Here is a 24,753-nt window from a genome sequence, read left to right as displayed (position 1 = left end):
ATATTTTGACTTTGTTGAGGATAAAGGTTTGAAATGTGTGGAAGAACTGATGACTGAAAAAATATCCCTTTAAAGCAAAGTTAGCCCTGATGATCACATAGGGACATTAGAAACCAATTGTAGTTTTAATTTGTACAATTTGTTACATTTTATACTTCTATTGTATTAACCTGTATAATTATACAAATATAATTGAAAATACTAATTTGTAACAAATTTACTATGTAAAGGCTACATTCATGATCTATACTCAAGCTGATTTGTGGTTATGACAGCTGTGTTTTGATTTGCTATCAACTTACATACTTTTATCAGAACATTTAATTAATTATTAATTACAGTATTAAAGATTTATATACCCCCAATCTGAAGTGATACAAAAAGATGACAGTGCTACCCAAGTCAATAAATGCACACTTTGTTATTGACCATGTTTGCTACAGAATAGTTTAATTCAAAGGTACTCATCTCTGATATCCTTGCAAACAGTTCAGAAACGAGAAGGAATGAAGATCACAATTCTTGTCCTAAATGCTTCACAAAAATTTGATATACAAGGAGGCACAATTGTCACTTTTTCACAGATCTGTAGATACAGTGCAAAAATATATCATGGAATCCAGTAGAGAACTGGTTTTGTTCTATCTGACAGTTGTGTAAATATAAGAAGCATCAAGCATATGAATTTGCTTTCATATCTGACTAAGTTAAACCAACAGTCCTTGAGAATTTGCCTCTACATCAGGCCAGCTTATTACTATAGCTTATTCGCTGGGATATTATTGAGTCCGCTGGAGAAAACAAGCATTAGCCAGAAGCCCTGCCAGTATCAAGAATTACTGTAATAAGACTAGCAGACTACAGAAATGGTAGCAAGTGACCCCCTAACCTCGAAAATCATATAAAGTGAGAAGGTGTCTACTTGGAAAAAGATGCAACTCTATTAACTTAGAAATGTGTATGCCCCTCATCACCAGCAGACACATTCATCCATGAAGTAGTTCTGTAATTGTGGATATTTTTGCAACATCTGTGAGATGAATAAATTGGAATGCACCAATATAAGACTCTGAATACTGGCTGAAAGTAGCTTTAAAGCGCAGAGTCAGTAAGACCTATTGCAGTAAGAGTCTGCAATAGGTTTTTTTTTTTTTTTAATTGTGGTGTTTTTGCTTCACTGTTTCTGCTTCAACATTGGAAACAGAAACAGTCCAGCAATGTCCATAAAAACATATTATCTTAATTATTTAGTACGAGTTAAATTTTTGTATTTATCCTAAATATAAGTATTCTTATTGAGGTCTCATCCTCAAAAGAGGCCTGATATCCAGATTGTAATATAAACATAAACATTGGTATTGGCTGGAAAAACAAGAAGAGAAACCACAACAACAGCAACACACGGCTGCATCCTGTTAAGCAAACAAAATCAGAACGTTCAAGTAAAGGGTTTGGGATAGCATTGCTTTCATACTGATATAATGCTGGGCAGCGATTAGCTTTCACCTCTACAATCTCTCCTCTACAATTAGAAAATTAATCATTCAAAGTGCTTTGGCAATAATTCAAGTCTTTCATTTTCACCACACATACAGGGGGAGTAGAAGATGTCTGTTTCATGAAGCTGCACTATGTTCCACAAAAATGTCCTCACAACATCGGCCGGCCCTTTTAACCTTTATTCCAAAAGTTTCACAGCACACTAAAAGTTAAAGACTAGCATTTTGAATTGTGTGGGACAGCATGTTTTCTGATTGCTAATAGCAATTACACATTAGTCTATTTCTGCATATTCAATAAAAAAATACCTCAAAAGGTATTTGATGGATCAGACTTCAATGCATCAAAAGCTTCAACTTAAAACAAAATGTTAAAGTAGTTTTGAATTGTTATATTTAACTATGGAAATATTCACAACAACTATAAATAGATGAGTTTTAAAAGTTGCATGAACTATCTCTATTTAAACAGAAAACAGCCTCCTTCTGTTATTATTCTGCTCGTGATTTTTCTGTAAAACCTACACTCTTTAAGCAAAAACAGAAACACTACTGTTAAAAAAAAGAGAGCAGTATCATTATATACAAAATTATTACAAATAAAATCATTTAGAACTAAGTAAACTAATGACTAAAATGTGATTCAGAGTAAGTAGTCTTTAAAATCATGAAACCATCTAATATTTAGTGACTTGTGAAACTGACAAAAGAAATGTCAAAATAGCCGCCTTACTCATCAGAACTGTACATTGCAAGCTTTTAAATATAAAGAAATAAAAAAAAGATTTAATTGACAGCAGACGTCGATTCTGAGCTAAAATACTGATGATTATTTCTGTGCTGTTCCCTAACACTGTTCATCCAGATATCCAATTTGAAGCCTCTGTAATGTGCTTCTGCAGTGCATAACAATGTGAAAGAGCATCTTTTGTCCGGTCAACATGAAAAGAAACACTTCTTACAATAGAGCACATGTTCAGTCTTCTAACAGTCTTTACACAACTCTTTGTGACAGAAACAACAAAAGCTCCTCAGGGACCCCGGAGGCTTTCTTTTGTTCTACGCTGGGTTTGTCCCCACCTCCCCAAACTACCAGTTCAACTGGTTCAAGGAAACGATGGGAGTAGCTGCTGACTTCAGCCATCCGGGGGGGGGGGGACAGGGAGAAGTGAGAAGAAGATGTTAATCAGCAACAGGAGTGCCCAGGCATCACGAAAGACTTTGTTAGATTTAGACTTAAAGAATCAATGTCCACCTTATTCCAAGAGGTCCTGTAGGGAGACACAAGAAAACGACAATTGGTTGACTGATAATAGTAAAGTGGAAATGAAAAAGGGGCCTTTTACACGTTAGATACCTGATCTGAGTCTTCGTTGTACTGTGCTTTTCCTGTCTCCATGTAATGAGGGTCAACATCGTCGACTCCCTCTATTTTATCAGCCTCAACGTGTTCCCTCATTACCGAGTATCGATGCACGAGGAACCTGATGAGGGACACGAGTGTGTGACAGGAGTGCACAGATAAAACACAGAGTGTAATGGGTTTTTTTATGTATATTTTAGTGTGTGTACAAACAAAAAAAGAGTTAACTGACCTTCCACCACAGACATATTTCTTAACCAGCCAAACGCCTGTTACAGCACTGGTCATCAGGATCGCCATGACAACCATCACGATGACAGCTGTGTTTGTTGTACTGTTGTCAGTCTGTTGAAAATGATAAGAAGGATAGAAACATTCAAAAACAGTATGCAAATAACCTTGAAAGAGTGCATCTTTTATCTGATGAATGATTAACCAAAGTCTGAGATTCCAATGTGCTCACCCGGCTTTGATGGCGGCGAGTTATATTACTTATTAATAAAATGGCATTACAGTGCTACAATGCTTCTATCCTTTGGTGTTACCTGCTACTGGAATCTGTATTTCCTGAGGGAACCTTCCCAAGGGATTAATAAAGTTCCTATCTATCTATCTATCTATCTATCTATCTATCTATCTATCTATCTATCTATCTAAAATCTGAATCCCTGCATCTTTGTCATCAAGATCCTAAACACTGTAGGGGTTTGTACAATCATATGTGCACATATGGAAGGCCATTGTTCACACACTGCTCGACTTCAGGGAAGATTCTGCTTCATTGGATTTTCACCACTACGGATATTGTTGTTCCGTAAAATGCTGTATTTCTGTTTGCACAACAGGTTTTGTGTCTGAAGATGTCTGTGACAGTAGTGATGGAGCTCAGGTCAACATCACCTGATCTGTGTGTAACAGATAGACATTATAACAATTATAACAATGTGCGTGTGCGTGTGCGTGTGCGTGTGTGTGTGTGTTGCTGGGATTGTCCTGTCATCGGAAATAGTGTTTCCACCTATTTTGTTTGGAAATTAAATCTAAACTTTCTTAAAAACATAAAGCTGAGGTGAAAAGGAAGGAAATAAGAAAAAAATGTGTTCATGCTTAGCTAAGATGCAGCAGCATATTTACAGTGTATTAATTAAATGTAAATGCTAGAAAATGACATGTAAGAAACTTTATAGAAACATGGATTTAAAACTCTTGACAGCTGACACATATGAAACAGGCTTATGTGACTGAAATAACATGATACTGCTGCACTGAAAAACATCCATTGCATTTGTGGACAGAGAAGACACTTTCATTTTCCTCAATACAAAATATATGATTATCATCTGTCCTCATATTATTGCGTCAAACAATCAGTAACAACGCTGCTTTAAAGTCATATGGATTTGCATTGTTGTGGATGGAACATTAATTGACAGCTTGTTTAGTCAACTGTCTGGATGTTCTGATGACATTTGTGCAACATTTGGTTGAAAACTTGCCTAATTTCCCTCATTCCCTTCATTTGCAAACCAGTTACTTAATGCTTTACTGTAGATCTTAGCCCACTTCCTTTATGAGAAGAAGAATACAAATTTACCAGAGAATTTGGATGAAGGGCGTTGCTCGTGCACCGTCTCCTCAGGTCAGTCTCCTTTCTTTCTGGCTGGAAACCTCCCTCACATTGATCTCCTGGAATCTTCCGGTAGCTTAAATTTCAGGAGAGACAGAGAGACTTGAAAGGAAAGAAAAAAAAACTCAACAGAAAGGACACAAGACAAATTAGAAATTGAAGAAAACCTCTTAATATGTATAGAGGAGTGGGAAAACATAGACCATACGCATTGAAGGATACACAAATGTGGTCACACATTTTATTTTATTACATCAGCACTTAAACACTGGAAGGAGAGACAGATATAATGCTGGACAGTCTGTGGGACTGTGAGCACAATACACTTATATTTTGGGAATGTATCATCATAAATGTTCATTGCAGCTATCGGAAGACAATTTTATGAAAAAGAATACAATTATTGGAGCTATTTAATTGTTGTTAGAATTAGTTTTGGTATTTAGTTTACTAATATTTGGGTGGTGTCGTTTATTTAATTATTCTACACGTTTTCTTTATTTAGAATAGATATTTGGGGTAATATTTTCTTTTGCTAATTATTTGTTTAGTAAATTTAGTTTTGCATTAGTATTTTTGTTAGGTATTTGGGTAACACTGTGGGCACCAGAGGCAGGTAGAGGACCAGCATGCACCTGGGTGGGCCTGTGTTTTTTTTTTACCAGCGCAAGAGAGGCAGCAGGAGACACGATTTTCTTTGTTCTTTTGTTTGCTTTCTTTTGAACCAAATAAACCACCAAAAAACCGCAGACCTCTTGCATGGACATTGGACTTCTTTTGCCTGCGTACATCACATCCCCCATGGTGCATCAGTGGTCATTTGATTATGTTTGATATTAGTTTATTTAGATTTTTTTTGTTTTTGGACAAATAGCCACTACATAAACTTTATTGATTGACTTCACATTCTGGATTTGAGTTGGTTAAGACACCAGAACGGCTTCTTGGCATCTTTAAGTCCGACAAGTTTAGAATAATTGTCTTTTTAAATTACAAAAGATAAATCAGAATATAATTCATTATATCAGAGGCCTTCTATACTTAGCAGATTGGTTTTCAACTGAATGACAATGTTTTTAATTGAATGACATATCTGATGAATATCTAACATCTTGGATTACGTTTGTGTCTTTTCATTTGTTGGTGTGTTTTGAAAATGTAATCAATACAAAACACTCTGCACTGTAGTCTAAAGAAACAGCAGTCTTCAATGATTCATCAGTAATCATTGCAATTCAGTAATCAAATAAATAGTTTATCAGCCCCTAAAGGAACAGATTTAGGTTAAAGAGCGACTGTTTCTAGTATGCACAGGCATTAGAGCTTTTATATTTGTTTGTTTAATTTGATGTAAAAAGAGTAATACGTGTAAGATGTGTTGATCTGTTGACTTAAAGTTGTATATAAAAAAAACAGTAAAAAGGCCACAACTTATTAAGAATTTACATTTTCCACCTTTTTCTACAGTATGTGTTCTTGAATAACTTTGGCTTATTTGCTGTTGATGAAATCATCTAAGCTTATTGAGCATACATTTACTAGATTTTGTGTTAGTTTGAGTTTCTTGCCTCTTTATCTTCTACTCAGGAAAAGACAAGGGAATAACTCCTGAAGAGCATCCATCCTTACCCGCTGGTCTGCAGCTCCTCTGTGGTCCCATTCAAACAGAACTCTAGAGGACGACCCTTCATCTCCTCCTGCTCTACACACTCTGAGCTGTTCTCTGGCCGGTAATATCCAAAGTCACTTAGAGGGGAAAAACAATCAAAAACATTGAGTGGTGTTTAGTGATTTGCTCTGTGTTTGAATCTGTTACCCTGTCATGAAACTTTTTTTTTAAACTCTAAAATCAATTACATAGCCTAAAAAAAACCATGTTGAACTGTAGCTGACTGACCAAACTCAAAGTAAATTCTGCTCTTTCTGGTGTCCACTAGCTCAGACTTCATGCTTGGTACAAAACAAAAACACACCAGTGGTAATCATCCTCTGTACATGTACAGGGGGACAGATCCTTAGTGACAGCATAGTTCCTTCCTTTCCAGCAGACAGAGTCTTTCCTTAGGCGCAGGAAGGCCTCTTTATAGCCCAGAACACAGCCATCATTGGATCCACTGGGGTCTGCAGAATGAGACAGCCACTGCACAAAGTCTCCTTCGGCACCTGCATGATCATCAACACATGTTCTTAAGTACCTACTTCACCAACATGCCATCTGTCATTTTATTCTCTCACATACTCACAGTCTCTGGTGAGGATCTTCCTGAAGTCTATGGTGATCACGATCCATTTACTGAAGTCATTCCTGTAGCCCCACAGGCTGACATTCATGGAGCGAGAGCCGGGCTCGCTGTCCATCCCACTAAAGTGGAGCGGGTCGCTGGTGAAGTTATAAGTGTGCCAGCACTGCCCCTCATCAGTGGAAAACCTGAGGGCAACGGAAATATTTATTTTAAGTGATGAATGACACATTAAAAAAAAATTAACCATTTAAAGAGGACATATTACCCCCCTCCTCCACCTTTTCAAACAGTCCCCCTGTGGTCTAAATGAAACATCTGTGCTGTGCTTTTATCAAAATATAACATGAATCAAGCACCAGAGGAGGTTTGTGACCCTGAATAAACCAGCTCTCTCAGAACGCTCCGTTTTGGTGTGTGTCTCTTTAAATGTAATGGCCCCCCCTGAGTTTTACCAGTAGACATCACTCCTCTGTAGCAAGAATAAAAATGGCAGTATATACCAGGGTGGAGATATCAGGGGAGGGGATTTTTTTTTTTTTTTTTAAATCAGAATCCAACTTGTGACATCACAAGGAGAGCAAATTTGAAACGGAGCATTTTTCTCTGTGTTGTAAGACTTATGCAGACCACAAACAAAGGACTGGATGGGTTTATTTCACATTTTGTGGGTCAGTAGACACTCAGGTTACCCAAATATATGTTTAAAAACTCTGTCAAAAGTTGATTTTTCATAATATGTCCCCCTTTGATACACTCACTTGATCTGGTTGACAGGTGAGTTGGTTTGCTCCACAGCCACAAGCAGCCCTCCAGAGTCCAGTATGGCGTAATGATGGGGGCCCCGGAGAGCCAACATCCACGAGTAGCCCCCATCTTCAGACACATACACATCAGGGGAGAGAGCTGACTCTGCGTCTCCAACACTGCCTGAAGAGAAACAGGGGGGGCGATGGTGTTATGAGAGATATAAGCATGCAGGGAAAGATTCTGGGTAATTTTTTTTTTTTTTTACCATGGGCTAGAATGAGGCCAACAGCACTGGGTTGTGAGAGAGGAAGCATGGGGACGTTCATTTTCATGGTGGTGCTATAGGAGGCGTGGATGTGCAGTCTGCACTGTAAAGACACAATAATGAAGGGTGTGGTGGAATTTCTGTAGTTATTTAGATTCTAATGTAAAGATGTCACTAGGGTTATTCACTGTTCTCTAATGTCAGTCAGACCTGACAGAGTTCAGCTGTTATTAGAACATCAAGTACAGCTTGGAGAGTGTCAACTGTTCTTCCTGATATCTGTAAGGATGTTTGGTAGACTTATTGTCTGCTCCAGTGTTATAGACGTCACAGTTTAGTCTAGGTGGATCAATGTGACCCTGATAATGGTAATATATTTTAGGATATATGCAATGCCTTTTGAGAAGTTCGGCAGATGTGATTGAGCAAGACACAAGTACAGAAGTGTGATGTTGAATCATGTCTCCTCGAGCGTTCATCTGATGTATAAACTTTCATCAACGTAAGCCATCTGAGTCGACTGAGTCTTATTGTGTGGATTCAAGTCTTAGTAATTTCTTCAACAAAAGGGATGATGCTTATGAGACACATGCTAACTGCAGACACTGACTAATACTGACATTGAAATAACATTTAAAAAACAGCCTTAAATACTCAATGCCTACAACAACAATACACTTATATGTCAAATGTATATGTATGTGTCTCACTCTGTTAGGCCTGTTAGTGGACGTTTCAGTGTCACAGTTGCTGTTCTCTGGTCTGTGTAGTGTCTGCCATCTTGCTCCTTGGTCATATGTGATCACTGTCTCCACTGCACCATCTGCAAAAAAACAACACTATAAGGATTACAGTAGATATTTTATGGAGTAGATAATGTAGTCTTTGTGACACTTAATGCAACAATATTTGCAAAATAATTCTCAAGATCTTAAACTGGTTAAAATTCACATTGCTAGAGAGAAAATATCAACCAAATGAACTAATCTGAAACATGCTTGAGACAGGGTATTAATCACAGTAAGCATTTATTCGGAGGGATGTTAAAGTGACTATTTTAATGCACGGTTTAAAAGTGGATGCAGGATGTTCTGTATGCAAGCTTAAAAAAAAATACATTTAAAAGCTTAAAGGTGCACTTTGTAGATTTGGTAGAGACATTTGAAAGGGGAATAAATGCTATTCTATATTTTCTGAACTAAATACACAAATTGTATTCAAGGGAAAAATGGGTCCCTTGAACACTGTTTGTGTTCCAGGAGAATTACAGTGTCACTCTAGCATTTTATCTTCAAACAGTGTTCCAGGGACCAAATGTTCCTCTGAGGACAGTTTGTGTAAAGAGTTATGAACATACAGTATACCATAGAATCTGTCCATTTCTACAACTTTTACATTTCTCTACCAAAGCTCCACAGTGCACCTTTAAGTGTTGTAACATTATCTGGTCATTTATAAAGTGCTTTATATAAATTCAAATCTTAACATTATTGTATTGTCTTTTTTTATCCTACTACAATTTTAAATATTCTTCTCCTATGTATTAATTGTAATATCTTATTGCTTTTATGTGTCATGTTTTATTTTTCATTTTTATACATTTATTATTTTTAATTCTTATTGGTGTGCATTAGTCTCTCAATGATTTTATAAACTACTTTTTCATCAATAACTTTTCTGCACTCTTGTAAAGCACTTTGAACAGCAATTTAATTTGTCTGAAAGGTGCTATATAAATAAAGTTTGATTGATTGATTATAGATATCAATGTTTGTAGCTACAGTGTGAAATTGATGGTCTGTTGAATTAAAAGCTTGAATGTTTGATTAATTCCCTCCTTGCATCTGCACAACCATGTCAGTAGAAATAACTCATGGCAAATGACACATTTGAGATTAATAGTTTAGGATGAAAAATAACTTTCAAATGAGTATATGTTTCACTGGGTGTTAACCAATTACATTTAGAAATCAGCCCATAAGTGAAAATATGTGAGCAGTACTGAGCAGAGTAATCAAAAGAAATCTAAAGAGAGATAAGGAAATCAACCTATTAATGAGTAGGTAGTATTGCAAAGTATAAGCAGTCTTCAGATGTTTTACCCAGCATGGTATAAATATGTTAATATACTGAATGTTGATCAAATCATTCCAGAACATGTGACTGTGACACTGACACAGTGTGTTGACCCACCCTCTGTGAGTATGCTGGTCATGTAGACGCCCCTGAGTGACGTAATGACCGTAAAGTCCGTTTCACTTCCTGTGGTTGTGTAAAGATGGCGCTCCAGGGACTTGGAGAAGACGGTTCCTCTGTCGTCTGACACGTAGATAGTTCCAACACCAGAGTCTAGGAACACACAGCACAACGCATGTTTGTGTTGTACACATGTGGCAGCTTTCATTTGCCTGTCAGCAAGTTTCCCTCCCAGAGTTACATATTAGCATGTGCATGTTTTTTTTTTTGTGATTTTTGTGAATTAGTTACTCCCTTGACTTTGTTTCTCTGATTTGTCACAGCCTCTGTGTCAGGCAATATCTACACAAGATTTCCTTTATCTCTTTTTCAATGACAACATCATTATTTATTAGCATCATCTGTAATGTATAAACATTGTCAACATCATCATCTTCCCCGTCAATCAACAGTATCCTCACCTTCGGGGTCGTCCACATGCATGAAGATCATGTCCTGATTGGCTGTCAGGATGGAGTAGAACTGCTCGTGGTTGACGGTAGGAAGCTGAGCCATGTTCCACACCTCACCTCCATCCACTGACACGTGGATCATACGCTCTGTACCCTAAGACACACACACATGCAAAACATTTAAAGATCAACTCCTGTATAATGTAGAGGTAAATACTGAAGTATGGATATGCTACATTTAAACATATTAACAGTTAACAATAATAGCATCTAGACATTGAAACACATATTCACACACGTAAACCATATCCATTTAAATGAATTCACATTGTGAAACAGTTGCAATTTCCTTCCTAAGGTAGTTTGGACACTAGATCTTTAAAAAACGCTGTATGAAACAAGAGAGGGCAACTTAGCTATCCTCTGAAGGTCATTCCACATAACGGGTGCAGCAACACTAAAGGCAGTCTTTCCCCATTCAGTTCTAAACCTCTGTCTTTTCAAAGTGATCCAGTTTTGAGACCTAGTCGAATAGCTCGATATGTTTATGGACAGGAGAGTAGTAAGGTAAGAAGGGAGTTTACCCATGAGTGCCTTGTAAATAAACAAAATACTGTGCTGCTTTCTTTGTTGACCCAACTACATTAGTAGTTGAGATCCGTTAAAAAAAATCGTTATTACAGGATCAACTCCAGATTAGATCTACAGTAAATGGTGTCAAAAATGTGATATATCACGGGACAACCCCAAGTTTGATTTGTTATTTGGCTGAACCTAACATTTAAATGATAACTTGTGAATTTCAGAGGAAGGTATACAAATGTTACTGAAGTATGTATTGTTGTCATCTATAAAAATAAAAGGAACGATAGACAAACACTCACAGAAACGGCTGAGGAAAAACATAAACAAGTATAAATTGAAGTACTTAAAGGTCACAAATTGAGCAAAAAAACACTACCATGTGTCTCAAGTCTGTCTACAATCCCTCCAATTATGAGAATAGTCCATCCTCTCCATCTTTTGCCTGTTCCACTTTCTAGAAAATGTGTGCTCAAAAAGGCTGTTTGAAGATTTTCCCTTTGTGACATCACAAAGGCAGTAACCCCTCCCCTAGTTGGGTGACACTCCCACAGCTAGGTGTTTGTTCTGACTTCTGAGTCTGCCTTCTCAGCCTAAACAATTGGGCATAGTGCAAGATAACCTAAGCCAACCAAGCCTTTACAGCTGGGGGTGTGGTCATGCACAGCTCATTTGCATTTAAAGGTACAGACACAGAAACAGCCTGTTCTGAGCAGGGCTGAAATAGAGGGGTTTATTATAGACATGATCAAATACAGGATCAGAGTGGATTTTTGGCAAGAAACTTCACACACATGTTTTGGGGACCTCTGAGATCTTATCTGGTTGAAAAGGAGGAGGATATGTGACTTTAATGCTTCAGAAAACAGGTGCAGACGCATTCACAGAAATGCACACACTATAAAGCAATAAAAAAAGGAAACAGACGACAGACATACACACACACATACCGTGCCGGTCATGATTGAAGCAAAAACAAAGCGCCCTCCCAGGACAAAGGAGTAAACTCGTGTTGCGATGGTTTTGAAACTTCGACCGTAGTCTGTCGTCTTCAGTAGCCCCAGCGTTCCTCTTTCATCTAACAAAAAGAGAGAGGGGAGTTTCTGGATGCATTTATTTGTTTTACACATATAAGGGTGAAAAAGATTGACTTTACTTACTGCACGATCCATTGTGGTTGATTGTAAAGTAGATGCTGTTGTTTTGACCCCTGTATGGGAGACAAAAAATAAAAACAGTAAATGAGAACTGTGGAGGGATGGAATATTTAATTGTGCTCACATTCTTTAACAACAAGTTCAAATTTGAATCTATTTTTTTTAATTTGTAGAGATCACTCATAATGGTTGTGGTTTTCTTCCAAGTGTGAGTTAGGGGCACATTAACCCCGCCTCCCCCCCCCCCCCCGGCTGCTCTCCAGGCCCTCTTTGGTTTTGCTCCCTGCCAAAGGGGGACGATGGTTTTTTCGCGCTGCAAAGATTCTGCTGATTTAAGGACTGTGGGCTGAATAAGAATACTGCTTATGACTCATGATTGGCTCTGACAACAGCCACAGCTCCAGCTCGCTCTGCAGTCAATTTAGGTTTGGGGGCCAAAGTGACAGCTGTGGTCACGCAGGGCTATCAAAGTGTTCCCACAATGCACCGCTAACAACCACAGGCTGACACCACAACCTTGTGTGAACTAAAAAAAAAAAACACAGTCGAGAGTGTGACCAGAGCGGGTGTGAGAGAGGCAGCTGGAATAACAACAATGAAGAAATAAAAGACGTGCAACAACAACAACAAAGAAGCACATGTAGACTGTGTGGATAAAGTCTGTTTCACATCCTGTAATGACGGACAGTTCAGTGTCCACAAATTTCCTGAAATGATTGATTTGTTCTGATGAGCGGCCGATCAAAAGGTAATTAAAGATTCATAGACTACTTTAAAGATTAAAAATAAATGTATAGAAACAGTAGCCCATCACCCATTAAAGGGACGGGGATTACATGAATTACATGTGAAATGAAAAGAGAGAGAGATGGAGACATCTTATGCTTCAGTTTAATTTTGTTATAGAACAAGCCAGCAGGTCATTTCTTTTGTGTCTTTGTGACATCCTTTTCTGGTGAGATCTTCTGTTTTATTTCTGTGTTTGCACCAAATATGATAAGGATGCCACAAAGAGAGGTCAAACAACATGTCTCCTCTTTTGTTTTTAGCAGGTAATAGAATCAGATATAGATTCTTATATATTTGAATTATTGCATTAATATAACAGTAGCCCTGTTAACAGCAAAAAGAAAAACATGATTTGCTTTGTTAACCACAATGTGTCTCTGACATGACTTTGACTTTTTCCGTTGAATCTACCACTCTTGTCTCTCATCATTGCCCTATCTTCTCTCTGCTCTGTTTTTACAGATCTGTCCCCACTCGGTTAAACTGAACATTACTAGTTTAAAGGCTTTATGTGCGATTTTTTGATCCAGCAGATGTTGCCCTTTTGCACCAGCATGAAACCAAAACAACTCGCGGTGCATTGTTGTGTTAGCATGCTAATGCTAGCGATCTTTATTATGCTCATATCTTCACACTGCATGTAAATTTACCTGAAATGAGCGTGATCTAGAAACACAGTTAAGCAGTGAGTACAGTATGTTATTCTTCTTTTCTCTAGTCCCTAAATTAAACAACTTTTATACATGAGGGGAGGAGTCAGCCGGCCGTCCCACCGATGTAAACAAACTGAAGATAGGACTCACATCACAGACAGTGGGACTCGGGTGTTACACCCATTGTAGACAGTCATGACTCACAGAGTTATTTTCAGAGGATAAACTTGATTTATATTATATTTAAGTGTGAAAACTCACATATAAAGCCTTTAAACTGTGGAAAGCTTAAACTAAACTGGAGAACCATTTTTTCAATTAATCCAACTATAACTAAATACTCCTCACTCTCTGCACTTCTTGCTTATATTTATTATTTTATTCTTAGTCATATTTCCTATATTCTGTATAAGAGAATCTTCACTGCTTAAATTTCCCTGAGGAAAAGATCAAGTATTTGTGATCTGATACTGACAGTACCTTAATGATGTCTTGCTCTATCTGATGCTGATGCCTTTTTAAAATCCCATATCAGCTTTGATTTATAAACTCTTGTTTTTGAAGATGCTACAAAATCATTAGAAGTTATCACTATAACTATTATTATTGTATGTAGTACCAACAACAACCCACTTTTCATGTTTGTATTGAACTCACCATCTGACCAAGCAGACACTTTCATGTATCTTCCTCCAGGTGGCACCAAAGTCTTCGGACAGCCACAGGTCTCGCTGGAGGGGAAAAGGCTTAGTCAGTCAGTAAGCAAAAGTGCTCCTCGACTTCTCAGTATTCACTTAAGCCTTATTGAGATTTCAGCAGCTTGAAATAGAAGTCACACATCCAATTAAGGCAGGCCATGGACAAAAACTGTAAAAGACTGAGGGTGTGGTTTGGTCAACCTGAGAGCTGTTACCGTGATGCTGAACGTCAGCAGCATGTTACAGTCTGCCGGGTTGTACAGCATCTGAATGACGGGCTCAAACGGCAGGTCGGTCGGAACAAAAGTCATGCCAAAGTCCCGTGAGCGGAACAGCTTGAACCCACCGATTTCTGACACATCACCAGTGAGCATAACCTGGATCCAAACACAGAGGGGCAGTGTTGTGATTTGCTGTTAATATATGATTAAAAAAAATGACTTTTGAAGAAAGCAACCACAAAAACACACAAATCCCAAATGTTAAGCAACAAAAAAATGTCAAATTAACACTTTTGCTATCCCCCAATCTGCTCACCTTCCCGGAGTGGTCAGGACTGATGGCGATGCCAAACTCGGTCTGGATGAAGGTGTGATTGATCAGGTGAGTTACATCTTTGAACGTCTTCCCATAGTCTTCACTGACACAGTGACACAGATGTAGTCAAACCTTCAAACAACAACCATGACACAAAAATAAATCCTGTTCAGTGAGTGATAAACGCTGAGGAATGTCTCACCTCCTGTAGAGATTGGACTGGCCAAAACGCATCATGAACAGTGGCACCTGAAATGTCGTCAAGACCAGCAGCACCTAGAAGAGAGAGGAGGAGTTACACAAGAATCTGTGCAACATTTTGGACTTTTTTTAAACATTTTTTACTCATTGACATGTAAATGGACTCACCCCTGATCTGTCTCCCACCCAGGCCAGAGACAGTGAACCCATGGTCCGCACTTTGAAGGTAAACTAAAATAGAAAAAAAAAGGGAAAATGTACAAATTAATCAATGAGAATTTTAATCAAAATGCATCTTGATTTCCACTATTCATGAATATATGAAATATTTACATGCCTTAAAGGCTTTATATGTGATTTTTTGATCCAGAAGATGTCGCCCTTGAGCACCAGCATGAAACCAAAACAACTCGCGCTGCATTGTTGTGTTAGCATGCTAATGCTAGCGATCTTTATTATGCTCGTATCTTCACACTGCATGTAAATTTACCTGAAATGAGCGTGATCTAGAAACACAGTTAAGCAGTGAGTACAGTATGTTATTCTTCTTTTCTCTAGTCCCTCAATTAAACAACTTTTATACGTGAGGGGAGGAGTCAGCCGGCCGTCCCGGCAATGTAAACAAAGTGAAGATAGGACTCTGAAAACTCTGAAAACATCACAGACAGTGGGACTCGGGTGTTACACCCATTGTAGACAGTCATGACTCAGAGAGTTATTTTAAGAGGATATACTTGATTTATATTATATTTAAGTGTGAAAAATCACATAGAAAGCCTTTAAGTTATTTCAAAACTGAGAAAGGAATTCATCTTTAACACAAACACACACTGTAATAGAGGTCAGGTGATGGCTATATACTAGCCTATGGGTTAGTGCAAGCACCCCATACACGGAGGCTTTGGTCCTCCAGGTGGGTTCAAATCCGATCAGTGGCTCCTTTCCCACATGTCATTCCCCACTCTCCTATCTCTAAAATAAAGGTATGAAAAGCCAACCAATAATAAATTGCTATATGTGCCAATTCTTGAGGTATTATTAATGTAATTAAAGAAATGTATGCCCTTTGGACTTTTTATTTCTTTAAATACTGGAATCAATAGCAGAGTATTAGAGAATTAAGAGTTATTATATTCTTTTTAATTGCATGTTACTCTATTTTTGGATGTTTTTGTAATTGATTCATATTCTATATACATTTTATTTTTTCCTTCAATTACATTGTTTTGTTTGTTTTTCATTTAACAATGTTTGAATACTCAATAATCATATTATTGAAAAAAGAAAAACACATCCCCATTCACCCAAGAGTCCAGACGTGTTTATATTTCAGTCACTTGCTGAACACCGGACACACACTGGCCAATAGGACAGCATGAATTGTCCTTACTGTCCAATGTAACTCGGCCATTTGGATGCACTCTGCGTGTGTGACCTACATTCCTGCTTAAATGACATAGCTGGGCTCCAGAACAAGACAATAACTGATGTCCCGAGCACAGCAGGAACTCACACACATTAATCGTTCACATACTATAAGAGAACCAGGACAGGACAGAAGTTTTCCAGTCAGACGATAAAATAGGAAAGAAATGGTTTAGCTCACTTTTCACACATTTATAAACACAGAGTTGAGTGATATCCAAGAGTGAAATTAAAAATAAAGACTTCAATTCAATTCACACGTCCACAAAGGAGGTAGAAGAAGTACAAACCTTATTAATCCTACCCCTTCTCCATTTATCATCCTGTCAGTTTTCTTATTTTTATACATCTAGATACTAAACCTATCCATTGATTCTCTTAACTTGTGTATAACTAATTATCTTTAACCTATAAATTGAACAATAAATAACTTTTTTATTTCCAAAGTTCCCTGACTGCAGACAACATTCCAGTCTATTCATCCAGAGTGAAGTTCAAGTGTTTGGTCATTTGAGCTACACTCAAGCCAAAGCTCGCTCGTTTGTGTGGAATCAGAGGAAGGTTTTCTCCCCTCGTCTCCTCGGCTAGGCGGGACAGAGATGTTTACTAGGTGAGCTCCAGCCCCCGGAGCGTCTGCACACAGCTCTGTAAAGCCACAGGACACGGCCAGGTCTGCCCTGCTGGAAACTCTTTGTAAACATGTCCGGTGGAAAGCGGCCTGCTGCCTCTTCTGTCCAAGTGTGTGAACACAACTTTCCATCTCTGCTCTACATGAATCATTTCATCACACCCCTGGCTGCATCCATGTTTTCTTCCTCTCTCTACTCCTGGTCACTTCATTGCTTGACAACTTTTCCTCCTTTGCTTAGCAGTCAATTGAAAAACATTATTTGTCCTCTACTCCTCACTGTCTTAAACTTAAATTACAATGTTTGAGGCGTAATTCTGTCGATTTTTTAGGCATAGGGGTTTAAACATTCACAAAGGTCACAGTTTGGTTCATACCTCAGTTTTTCAGGTCATGGGGCGGTAAGTTTGGTTCAACAGGAAAAAGCCACAAAAAGTCCTGGATACATTTATCTAGGTTTCATTTATTTAGAAGTGACAGTAGAGCGGGGTACTGTTTGTTCCATCTAGTGTTATTGAGAACAACTCACAGTTCACTACAAGGCAGAGTATTTGTACATTTCAAAAAATGCAAGAAATGAGTGTTGACGTCTAGCTAGTCACTTGCAAATAAGTCACATGAAAAAGAGTTTTCATAAATACATGTTCCTGCCATAAAAAAAGTGATTTGATCATTTTCCATATCGCCAACCCCTACCAGCAGCAACACAGGAGTTTTATCACATGACTCAGGGTGAAGATATCATGTCCTTAAATATCGATAATGACAAATTTACACAAATCAGACCCTTTAAAACCAACATGGTGACATAAAAAAGCAGTCGTGCTGTCCTGAGATTCAAAAGAGGTCTCCTCTTGCGCTGCATTAGATTGAACTGGTGGAGTGTTTTAAACATCTGCTCTTAAGAAACCCTGGCTGAACAGATGCTGACTTGACTGGCTGAAGTTCAATGAGACCGAAAAACCAAATATAAACATCTGCAGTAAAAGTTAAAACAGGTCAGATAACTAAAGTGAAGACCGCAGAATGATAATGTAGGAAGGGAAGGTGTGACAGGTAAAGGAAAGGGGAATGAGTGAAGCACTACAGGTTACTCTGTCCTTCTCTGTGATGAGGAAAACAGAGGAGCAAAAAGGAAACAGTGAAGAGAGAGAGGAAAATGTCGATTATTAGTCAGCAGAAATATTAAGAGATAAAAAAGCCTGAGCCGTCAGGATGTGGCCTCAAAAACCAGACATGACCTCGTGCTGTATCAGGGGTTGAAATCGAGGTTTGATGCTGAGAAAAGGTCTGAGCTCCATCTGATCCAACTGTCAAGATCTTTCAGTGGATTCAACTTTCAAAGACACACACACACACACACACACACACACACACACACACACACACACACACACACACACACACACACACAGCTGCTGGCAGGGAGCACAGTGAAGTGCTCTCTCAGAGGTCAGAGGTCAACACAATGAGCTCATTATTCGCTCTGTTCTGAGCTTTAACCTTTCTGCTTCAGCCATGTTTACACAGAAAACTTCAGAGGAGAGGGTCAGGCACTCTTGGCTCTGATCTAACATGTGAAGCTCTGTAAAAGCGGCCTCTGATGCTGGGCTTAACTTTTTTTTGCAGGCAAAGATCAAAACTGAGGTGTACTGTATGTCCATTTCTAGTCATTCTAAGAGAAAAACGGATAAGAAGTGAATTAATGCTTCAACCAGATATTGCTTCTTTTTTTTAAAACCTGTTGGATGAACAGTTGAGTTTTTCAAATGTTTGGGAAAAAAGGGAGTTTATGTCTTTCACATTTTTCAATATATTGTAATCTATTGAAAAATGTGAATAACCATCACTTGTCAAACAATCTAGTTCCCTCGTGCTGTTTCTCACTTGCAAAAAAGAGTTCAATGTAAAAACAGCAGTGATTAATAAAAAAAAAAATAAGGCTCAATAAGACCCAGCCAGCAAAAACTACATAAAAGGTAGGTATGTTCTTCCATAATATTCTTTGTATTCTTATTTTTACGATGCCATTGTCCTTTTTTTGTAGTTTCCATTCGTTGTCACTTTGAAATGCAGCTGAAGTAGCCTGTAGTTCTAAAAGGCCATTACTGAAGTCACATGACAATACAAGGGGCCAGATAACAAGAGGTTTGGCAGCTTGGCCAAGCTGTGCACCCTAGACAACAAGGACTTTGGCAACCTTGACTTTAGCGGAGTTTTTAACTTGATGTTCCTGACTTGGATACAAATAAGGTTGGAAATCAGTGAAATTGACCTTTAAAACTAGAGATCACCTGACTTTTTCTCAATGAGAGTCACATTTGTGGGTTTAGTGAAAAGATAAATATTTGATGGATCTTGATGGATCTTGATAAATCTGGTACTCCTGTAGGATCCTGTCAGAGGGAAATGTTGCATCTATTGTGATTCCTTCATTTAGTGCCATAATAAGGTTAAAAACCTTAGCCCAATTCTTGGCGACTAAAATCTAAAAAATACATTTTTTTAAATAATAATAAAATAATACATTCCTATAAACATCAGCTGTTTTATATCTTTTAGGTGCTAATTAGCAAATGGTGGCATACTAACATGATCTAACATAGTTATAGTACCTAAACATCTGCCTGTTAGCGTTTTCTCTTTTAGCACCAAGTGGGAACCTCCACTGTTAAAAAATGAAGTCAATGTGGAAGTGAAAAAGTGTTTTCTTAAAGGATCGGCTTAATTCTGTCTCCAAGTCACATACACACCACATTCAACAAAGCCCATGTATACAGCCTGGTACACACAATGATATTGGTCTGATTAGATAGTCCTCATTGGCCCACACTGCACAGGGTGTTTTATTTATTTTTATTTTTTTATTACAACCTATTCTGCTTCAATTTTATGAAAGATACAAGTTATGCATAGTTAGGCACAGGGCCGAGCTGATTGACAGGCAGGAGTGAGGTAACAGTTTGTCAGGAGTTATAAAACCCGCCTCAGCTCCAGCTCTTAGCCTGTCGTTAGGTTGTCTGAAAGTTAGACTGAGACAACATTTACAGATTGGTGACATCACTCAGGCTTCGTCCAATAATATTTACAGTGTATGGTTAGCATATTAGCATGCTCAAGTTAGCATTTGGTTAAAGAGCCCATATTATGCCCTTTATTGGGTTCATATATTTAATCTATGTACCTACTAAAGTATGTTCACAATAGCTAAAGTTCTAAAGTGTCTGTTTTCATGTACTGCTGCTCCATGTACCGGCTCGCTTCTGACTCTCTCTCTAAGGCTCTGAAGTGCCCACGTTCAGAGTCCCCACGTGTACCAAGTCTGATATGATTGGTCGGCCTGTTGGCTCTGCCGTAATTGGTCAGTCGCTCAGCACGGTTTTCGGAAATGTCCCGCCCCGTTTACCATATTTGGAATGCAGCCACTTTGGCTCCGAGGGGAGCATAAACATTAGCACCTTAGCACTACTGTGCTACCGCAGGCTACAGCATATCGTGTGTGTGCTACAGAAGTTAACGGGCGTGCAACATGAGCTGCTGGGCTTGCCACAACGAGCCAATGGGCTTAGATCAGTGATATCACACTGACAAGACGTCACACTGACACATTTTTATCGAGGGGGGCTAGAACCGAGCGTTACATGCAGCTAATGCTACAGCTAACAGGAGGACATAGAAGAAGACTTTGAATTTTTGCAAATAGATGTGCCTAAACATGCACAGGACACATGGAAAACACACTAAAGAGCATATAAAACCAGAAAAAGCATAATATGGGACCTTTAAGAACAATCTCATAGCCATTAGCTGAGTGTTAGCATGAGGATAGACTTGAAGTCTTATATGTACATTGTATGTTCTGAAGTTTTCTAGACCCAACATTTAAGTGATTCATCATGAAAACAATTGACTGTTCATTAGTAAAAGTAACAGAGAGAAACTGCATGTTTTTTGGCATACCTGGCTGTCTCTCTCCCAATACAATGTTTTCTTGGTGCTCAAACAGCTAAAGTGATAGAGGACAGGTGAGAGAAGGGCTTTTCCAAACTTTTCAGTTTATGCCCCCCCAAAATAAAGGTTACAGAGAATGGGGACCCCCCCTCCCCGCCATCCCTCCCGGTCCCTGGATGTGGTTAAGGCAAATAGCGCACCACCACCATGCACTAACAGGCAGAGGCAAGAACAACAAAAATATAATACAGCAGCCTAAAAACCATAAAATGACATTATAAAGTTATTTATTGAAAGAAATACTAGAAACAGAATACAAGTTACTTCCATGTATACTAAACTATACTTATTATACTGTATACTTCCATGTAAACTATACTCATTATACTGTATACTTCCATGTAAACTATACTTATTATACTGTATACTTCCATGTAAACTATACTTATTATACTGTATACTTCCATGTAAACTATACTTATTATACTGTATACTTCCATGTAAATACAAAACTAAATAGACACACAGCAGACACCTACATAGTTGCTGTCATGTGCAAACTTACATCTTAAGTATTTTTACACATTCATTTCATCTCCATGTCATTAGATGAAATGGTTGTATTTGAAATTGAACTATTTTTTATGTCTCTTTTTGCAACAATGGGCAAAATACACCATTTGAAATAATTCTAAATTTAATGGCGTCAAACTTAAAAAGGCATCTGGTAACCGACCGGGCAGTCCAGACTCCAACTTTGGGGAACCTTTCAGTAAAGAGTGAGAAGAATAGACAATAGACTGTCAGATGTTTGTAAGGGCAGATGCAGTTTGCCAAGTAAATTATTTGAACATCTCGAGGACTCAGTAAGATACCGTGGAGTCAAATTATGGAACACGCATATTTATTTACTTAAAGATTTTTTGTCTTTTTCTGGATACAAATTGAGACTCAGAAATGCGTTGATGTCAAAAAGATTTGTAGTGAATAGTGAATTGTCCTGATTTTGTAATATTGTCTGCATACTGTATGTCCTGTTTTGCTCTATTTTTATGTTTTCAATGCTTGTATGTAATTTTCAATTGGGTAAATGTTATTTGTGATAGTAAATATTCTTACTGTTATTTTTACTGTATTTTATTTTAACTTTGTTTAATCTCAAGGTTTTGAGATAAGCCCACATGGGTTTCTACCTCACCTGCACATGTGTTTTATTTTTTATTTGTTTTATTTTTCTGTTTGACTCTTCTTTCAAAAAATGTGCAAATAAACTAAAACTAAACTAAAGTGAATAAAAGAAAGAAAAAGAGAAATTTAAGCTGGAAAAACCCATCTTGTGAAGTCTACCAGGCCTAAAATAGCATTATAGAAGCGTATACAAAAGGAAAGACGTGCTCATTTACAAAGCAAAAGAAGAGATATAGAGCATGTACCACTGCTCTAAATGCTCACACATCCACGTCTGATTGTGCCCTGCAGCACTGACAACACGAAACCTCAGACTTGACTTCACACTGGAGCTCAGATCAAGTCCAGCAAGGGAAGAAGAAAAAAAAACGTGGGGAATGTTTGTTGAGGGTGAAAAGAGCCCAGAGGACAGAGGAGGAGTCCTGCTCTCAGTGAACACGCCAAATCGTTTTCATGCTCAAAAAAGCAAGAGTCCAGGTGTCTGAGCCTCCGAAATGATGTAACAAAATGCTTTGTTTTCCTTTAACATTCCTCTGGACATCTGGGTGGTTCTTGTTGTACCTCCTGTTAAAACATGTTCGGTACTAAAATAACAGAAGGTGTTCTTTGGTCTATTATGATATAAGATCAGTATTAACTTAGACCATGGAGATCACAGGTACAAAAACACAGTTATTGTTCCTCTTTAAAAAGATGTGTTTACCCTTTGTGGAATATAGCATCATCAAAAAGCTTCCATTTAGCAAGTAACTCAGTGGATTTGAGCAGGAATGACGACCTATATTGATTGAGATCATTAGCCGATAAATATGTAATGTCGTTATGTTTCAATAATGTAGGTTTAGAGCCCAAATTGCAAAAAATCTATTTTTTTTGTATGCAAGGTCATGGGCGGTTCTAGGCAGGGGCCAACAGAGGCCAACATGGGCCAGTGCCCCTGTAACACTGAGCTTGGTCCCCCCTATGGCCACCCCTCCAAAAGGAAGAGCCCCCCTAATAACACATAAACAGTACTTGACTCAACAACCGGACTCACAATCTCGTATTAAACTCTGTTACTGAAACAAATATAAATCATTGTATTTAATGATGTGCGCTATTATTTGGCATAATATATATTTTAAAGCGATCATCTTTGTCTATTTTTCACCTGGGTTTAATGTTCCCCTCTGACAAAACAACTGGCCACAGTTTGGCCCCCCTCAGTAAAAGTGGTCTAGAACCGCCACTGTGCAAGGTTCATGGCAATCATGTTAAATGTGACAGATATTTGAATCTCTTTGTGCAGTTCAAAGTACAAAACAAGCAAAGTGGGAGAGATCACTCTGTTGTGAGGATCCAATAATCTACTTCTAGACTTCGTGGACTGCAGGATTCACTTAACACCGCTTGTTGACTATGAAAAGTTCCTCTGAAAGACTGAGCTGTAAGAGAGTTGTTTAGAGACATTCAGGACAGCTTCATGTGCTGAGTGACGCTCATCACTCAATCAAGTCAAACTGACGATCACATTCGGGCACAAAGACTGCGCTCATTTCTGCAGACTTTAAAACTTCAATGGAGAATAAATCACTTACAGAATGGGTGTTGTTTTGCAGGGTTGACTCGACTCCAGCCAGATCGGCGCATGTCTGTTCATTCAGTCCTGCGCTGCGTTTCGATAACTCCGACGTATCTAAACCATGTCGCTCATCATCACTTTTAAAGTCCCTCTGCAGCCGGCTCACTCCTGACAGCTTTATCCCCGGGTGAATATCTGTGCCCAGTGAACACGAAAAACAACAGAGCGCCAAAACGCAAGACGCACGGATCATGTTTACTAAGACGTTAGAGCAACTTCGGTCCTTTCGAGAAACTCTTCTGACCCAACGCTGGTTCCCCACATGCCCCCCCTCATCACCCAAACGCATCTTCATTGACTGCCCCTCCACCACGGCAGCTGATTGGCCAGGACCAGAATAACCTACGATCCCATTGGAGGACAGGAATCTCCCTCAAAATGCGATGTCAAATGATTTCTGGTGTTTGAGCGCCCCCTCCTGGTGGACAGACCGCATCGACAAAGAAAACGTTTTTTGTTTTATAACCAGATAAATTATTCTCTGAACTTCGTAAGTGGTTCCAAGAAACAGTAAGAAAACCAGAACAAACATTAGGAAGAATACGATTTCTTACCAAGAACGGAAACAGTTTACAGCTTACTTGGCAAAAGCTCTAAAATGACATTCTTGTCATTTTTTTAAAATTATTATTCACTAAAAGACCCCAAAAACGCTGAAACTGAAAGTAAGTGATCAAGAAAATACTGAACAGTATCCACTTAGAGTTGAAATGTTAATACAGGTAAAATAGGACCCGGCTGACCCCTCTAGAGGTTTAACCTGATATAATAAACTTCAGTGAAATAACAAATAACATCACTGATCAAACTCCAAAGCAAAAAATATACAATTTTTACTTTCAAATCTTTTGGTTTAAAAAGTTTCCATTTATATATTCTGTTTCTATTTTGGGAGGAAAAAATGAAGACTTGGTTCGTGGAAATAGATCAG

The 24,753-nt window shown here is 38.3% G+C and overlaps 1 protein-coding gene across 3 annotated transcripts; it reads right to left on the bottom strand.

The window, feature by feature from the left end:
- Positions 1-423: 423 nt before the first annotated feature.
- On the bottom strand, positions 424-24,076 carry LOC109984251 (sortilin). 3 transcript variants are annotated; one of them, XM_020634335.3, is made up of 21 exons: positions 23,779-24,076; positions 15,178-15,240; positions 15,011-15,084; positions 14,809-14,911; positions 14,487-14,648; positions 14,231-14,304; positions 12,135-12,184; positions 11,925-12,052; positions 10,402-10,546; positions 9,938-10,093; positions 8,455-8,567; positions 7,745-7,847; positions 7,491-7,659; positions 6,733-6,917; positions 6,463-6,652; positions 6,119-6,235; positions 4,457-4,565; positions 3,095-3,207; positions 2,857-2,983; positions 2,755-2,770; positions 424-2,633 (listed from the first exon to the last, which is right to left on the bottom strand). In XM_020634335.3, the coding sequence occupies exons 1-20, from the start codon at positions 24,013-24,015 to the stop codon at positions 2,756-2,758; spliced, it is 2,433 nt and encodes an 810-aa protein (XP_020489991.1). In that variant the 5' UTR covers positions 24,016-24,076; the 3' UTR covers positions 424-2,633; position 2,755. The 3 variants fall into 3 exon arrangements, with proteins under 3 accessions (XP_020489991.1, XP_020489990.1, XP_029133269.1); XM_020634334.3 differs by having other exon boundaries at positions 424-2,770; XM_029277436.2 differs by lacking the exon at positions 23,779-24,076 and having other exon boundaries at positions 424-2,770; positions 14,809-14,906; positions 15,178-15,212.
- Positions 24,077-24,753: the final 677 nt, after the last annotated feature.

This window comes from Labrus bergylta, chromosome 5 (assembly GCF_963930695.1).
Source record: "Labrus bergylta chromosome 5, fLabBer1.1, whole genome shotgun sequence".
Taxonomy (NCBI): Eukaryota; Metazoa; Chordata; class Actinopteri; order Labriformes; family Labridae; genus Labrus; species Labrus bergylta.
This window is presented reverse-complemented; position numbering and strand designations above follow the sequence as displayed.

Bases quoted from the DNA above. Each gene is read 5' to 3' on its own strand.
- LOC109984251 (XM_020634334.3), bottom strand. From the start codon at position 24,015: ATGATCCGTGCGTCTTGCGTTTTGGCGCTCTGTTGTTTTTCGTGTTCA. The intron at 7,660-7,744 runs GTAAAAAAAAAA...GTTTCTCTTCAG, and splicing joins TGGCCTCATTCTAGCCCATG to GCAGTGTTGGAGACGCAGAG. The intron at 4,566-6,118 runs GTAAGGATGGAT...CTGAAATTTAAG, and splicing joins GAGGAGCTGCAGACCAGCGG to CTACCGGAAGATTCCAGGAG.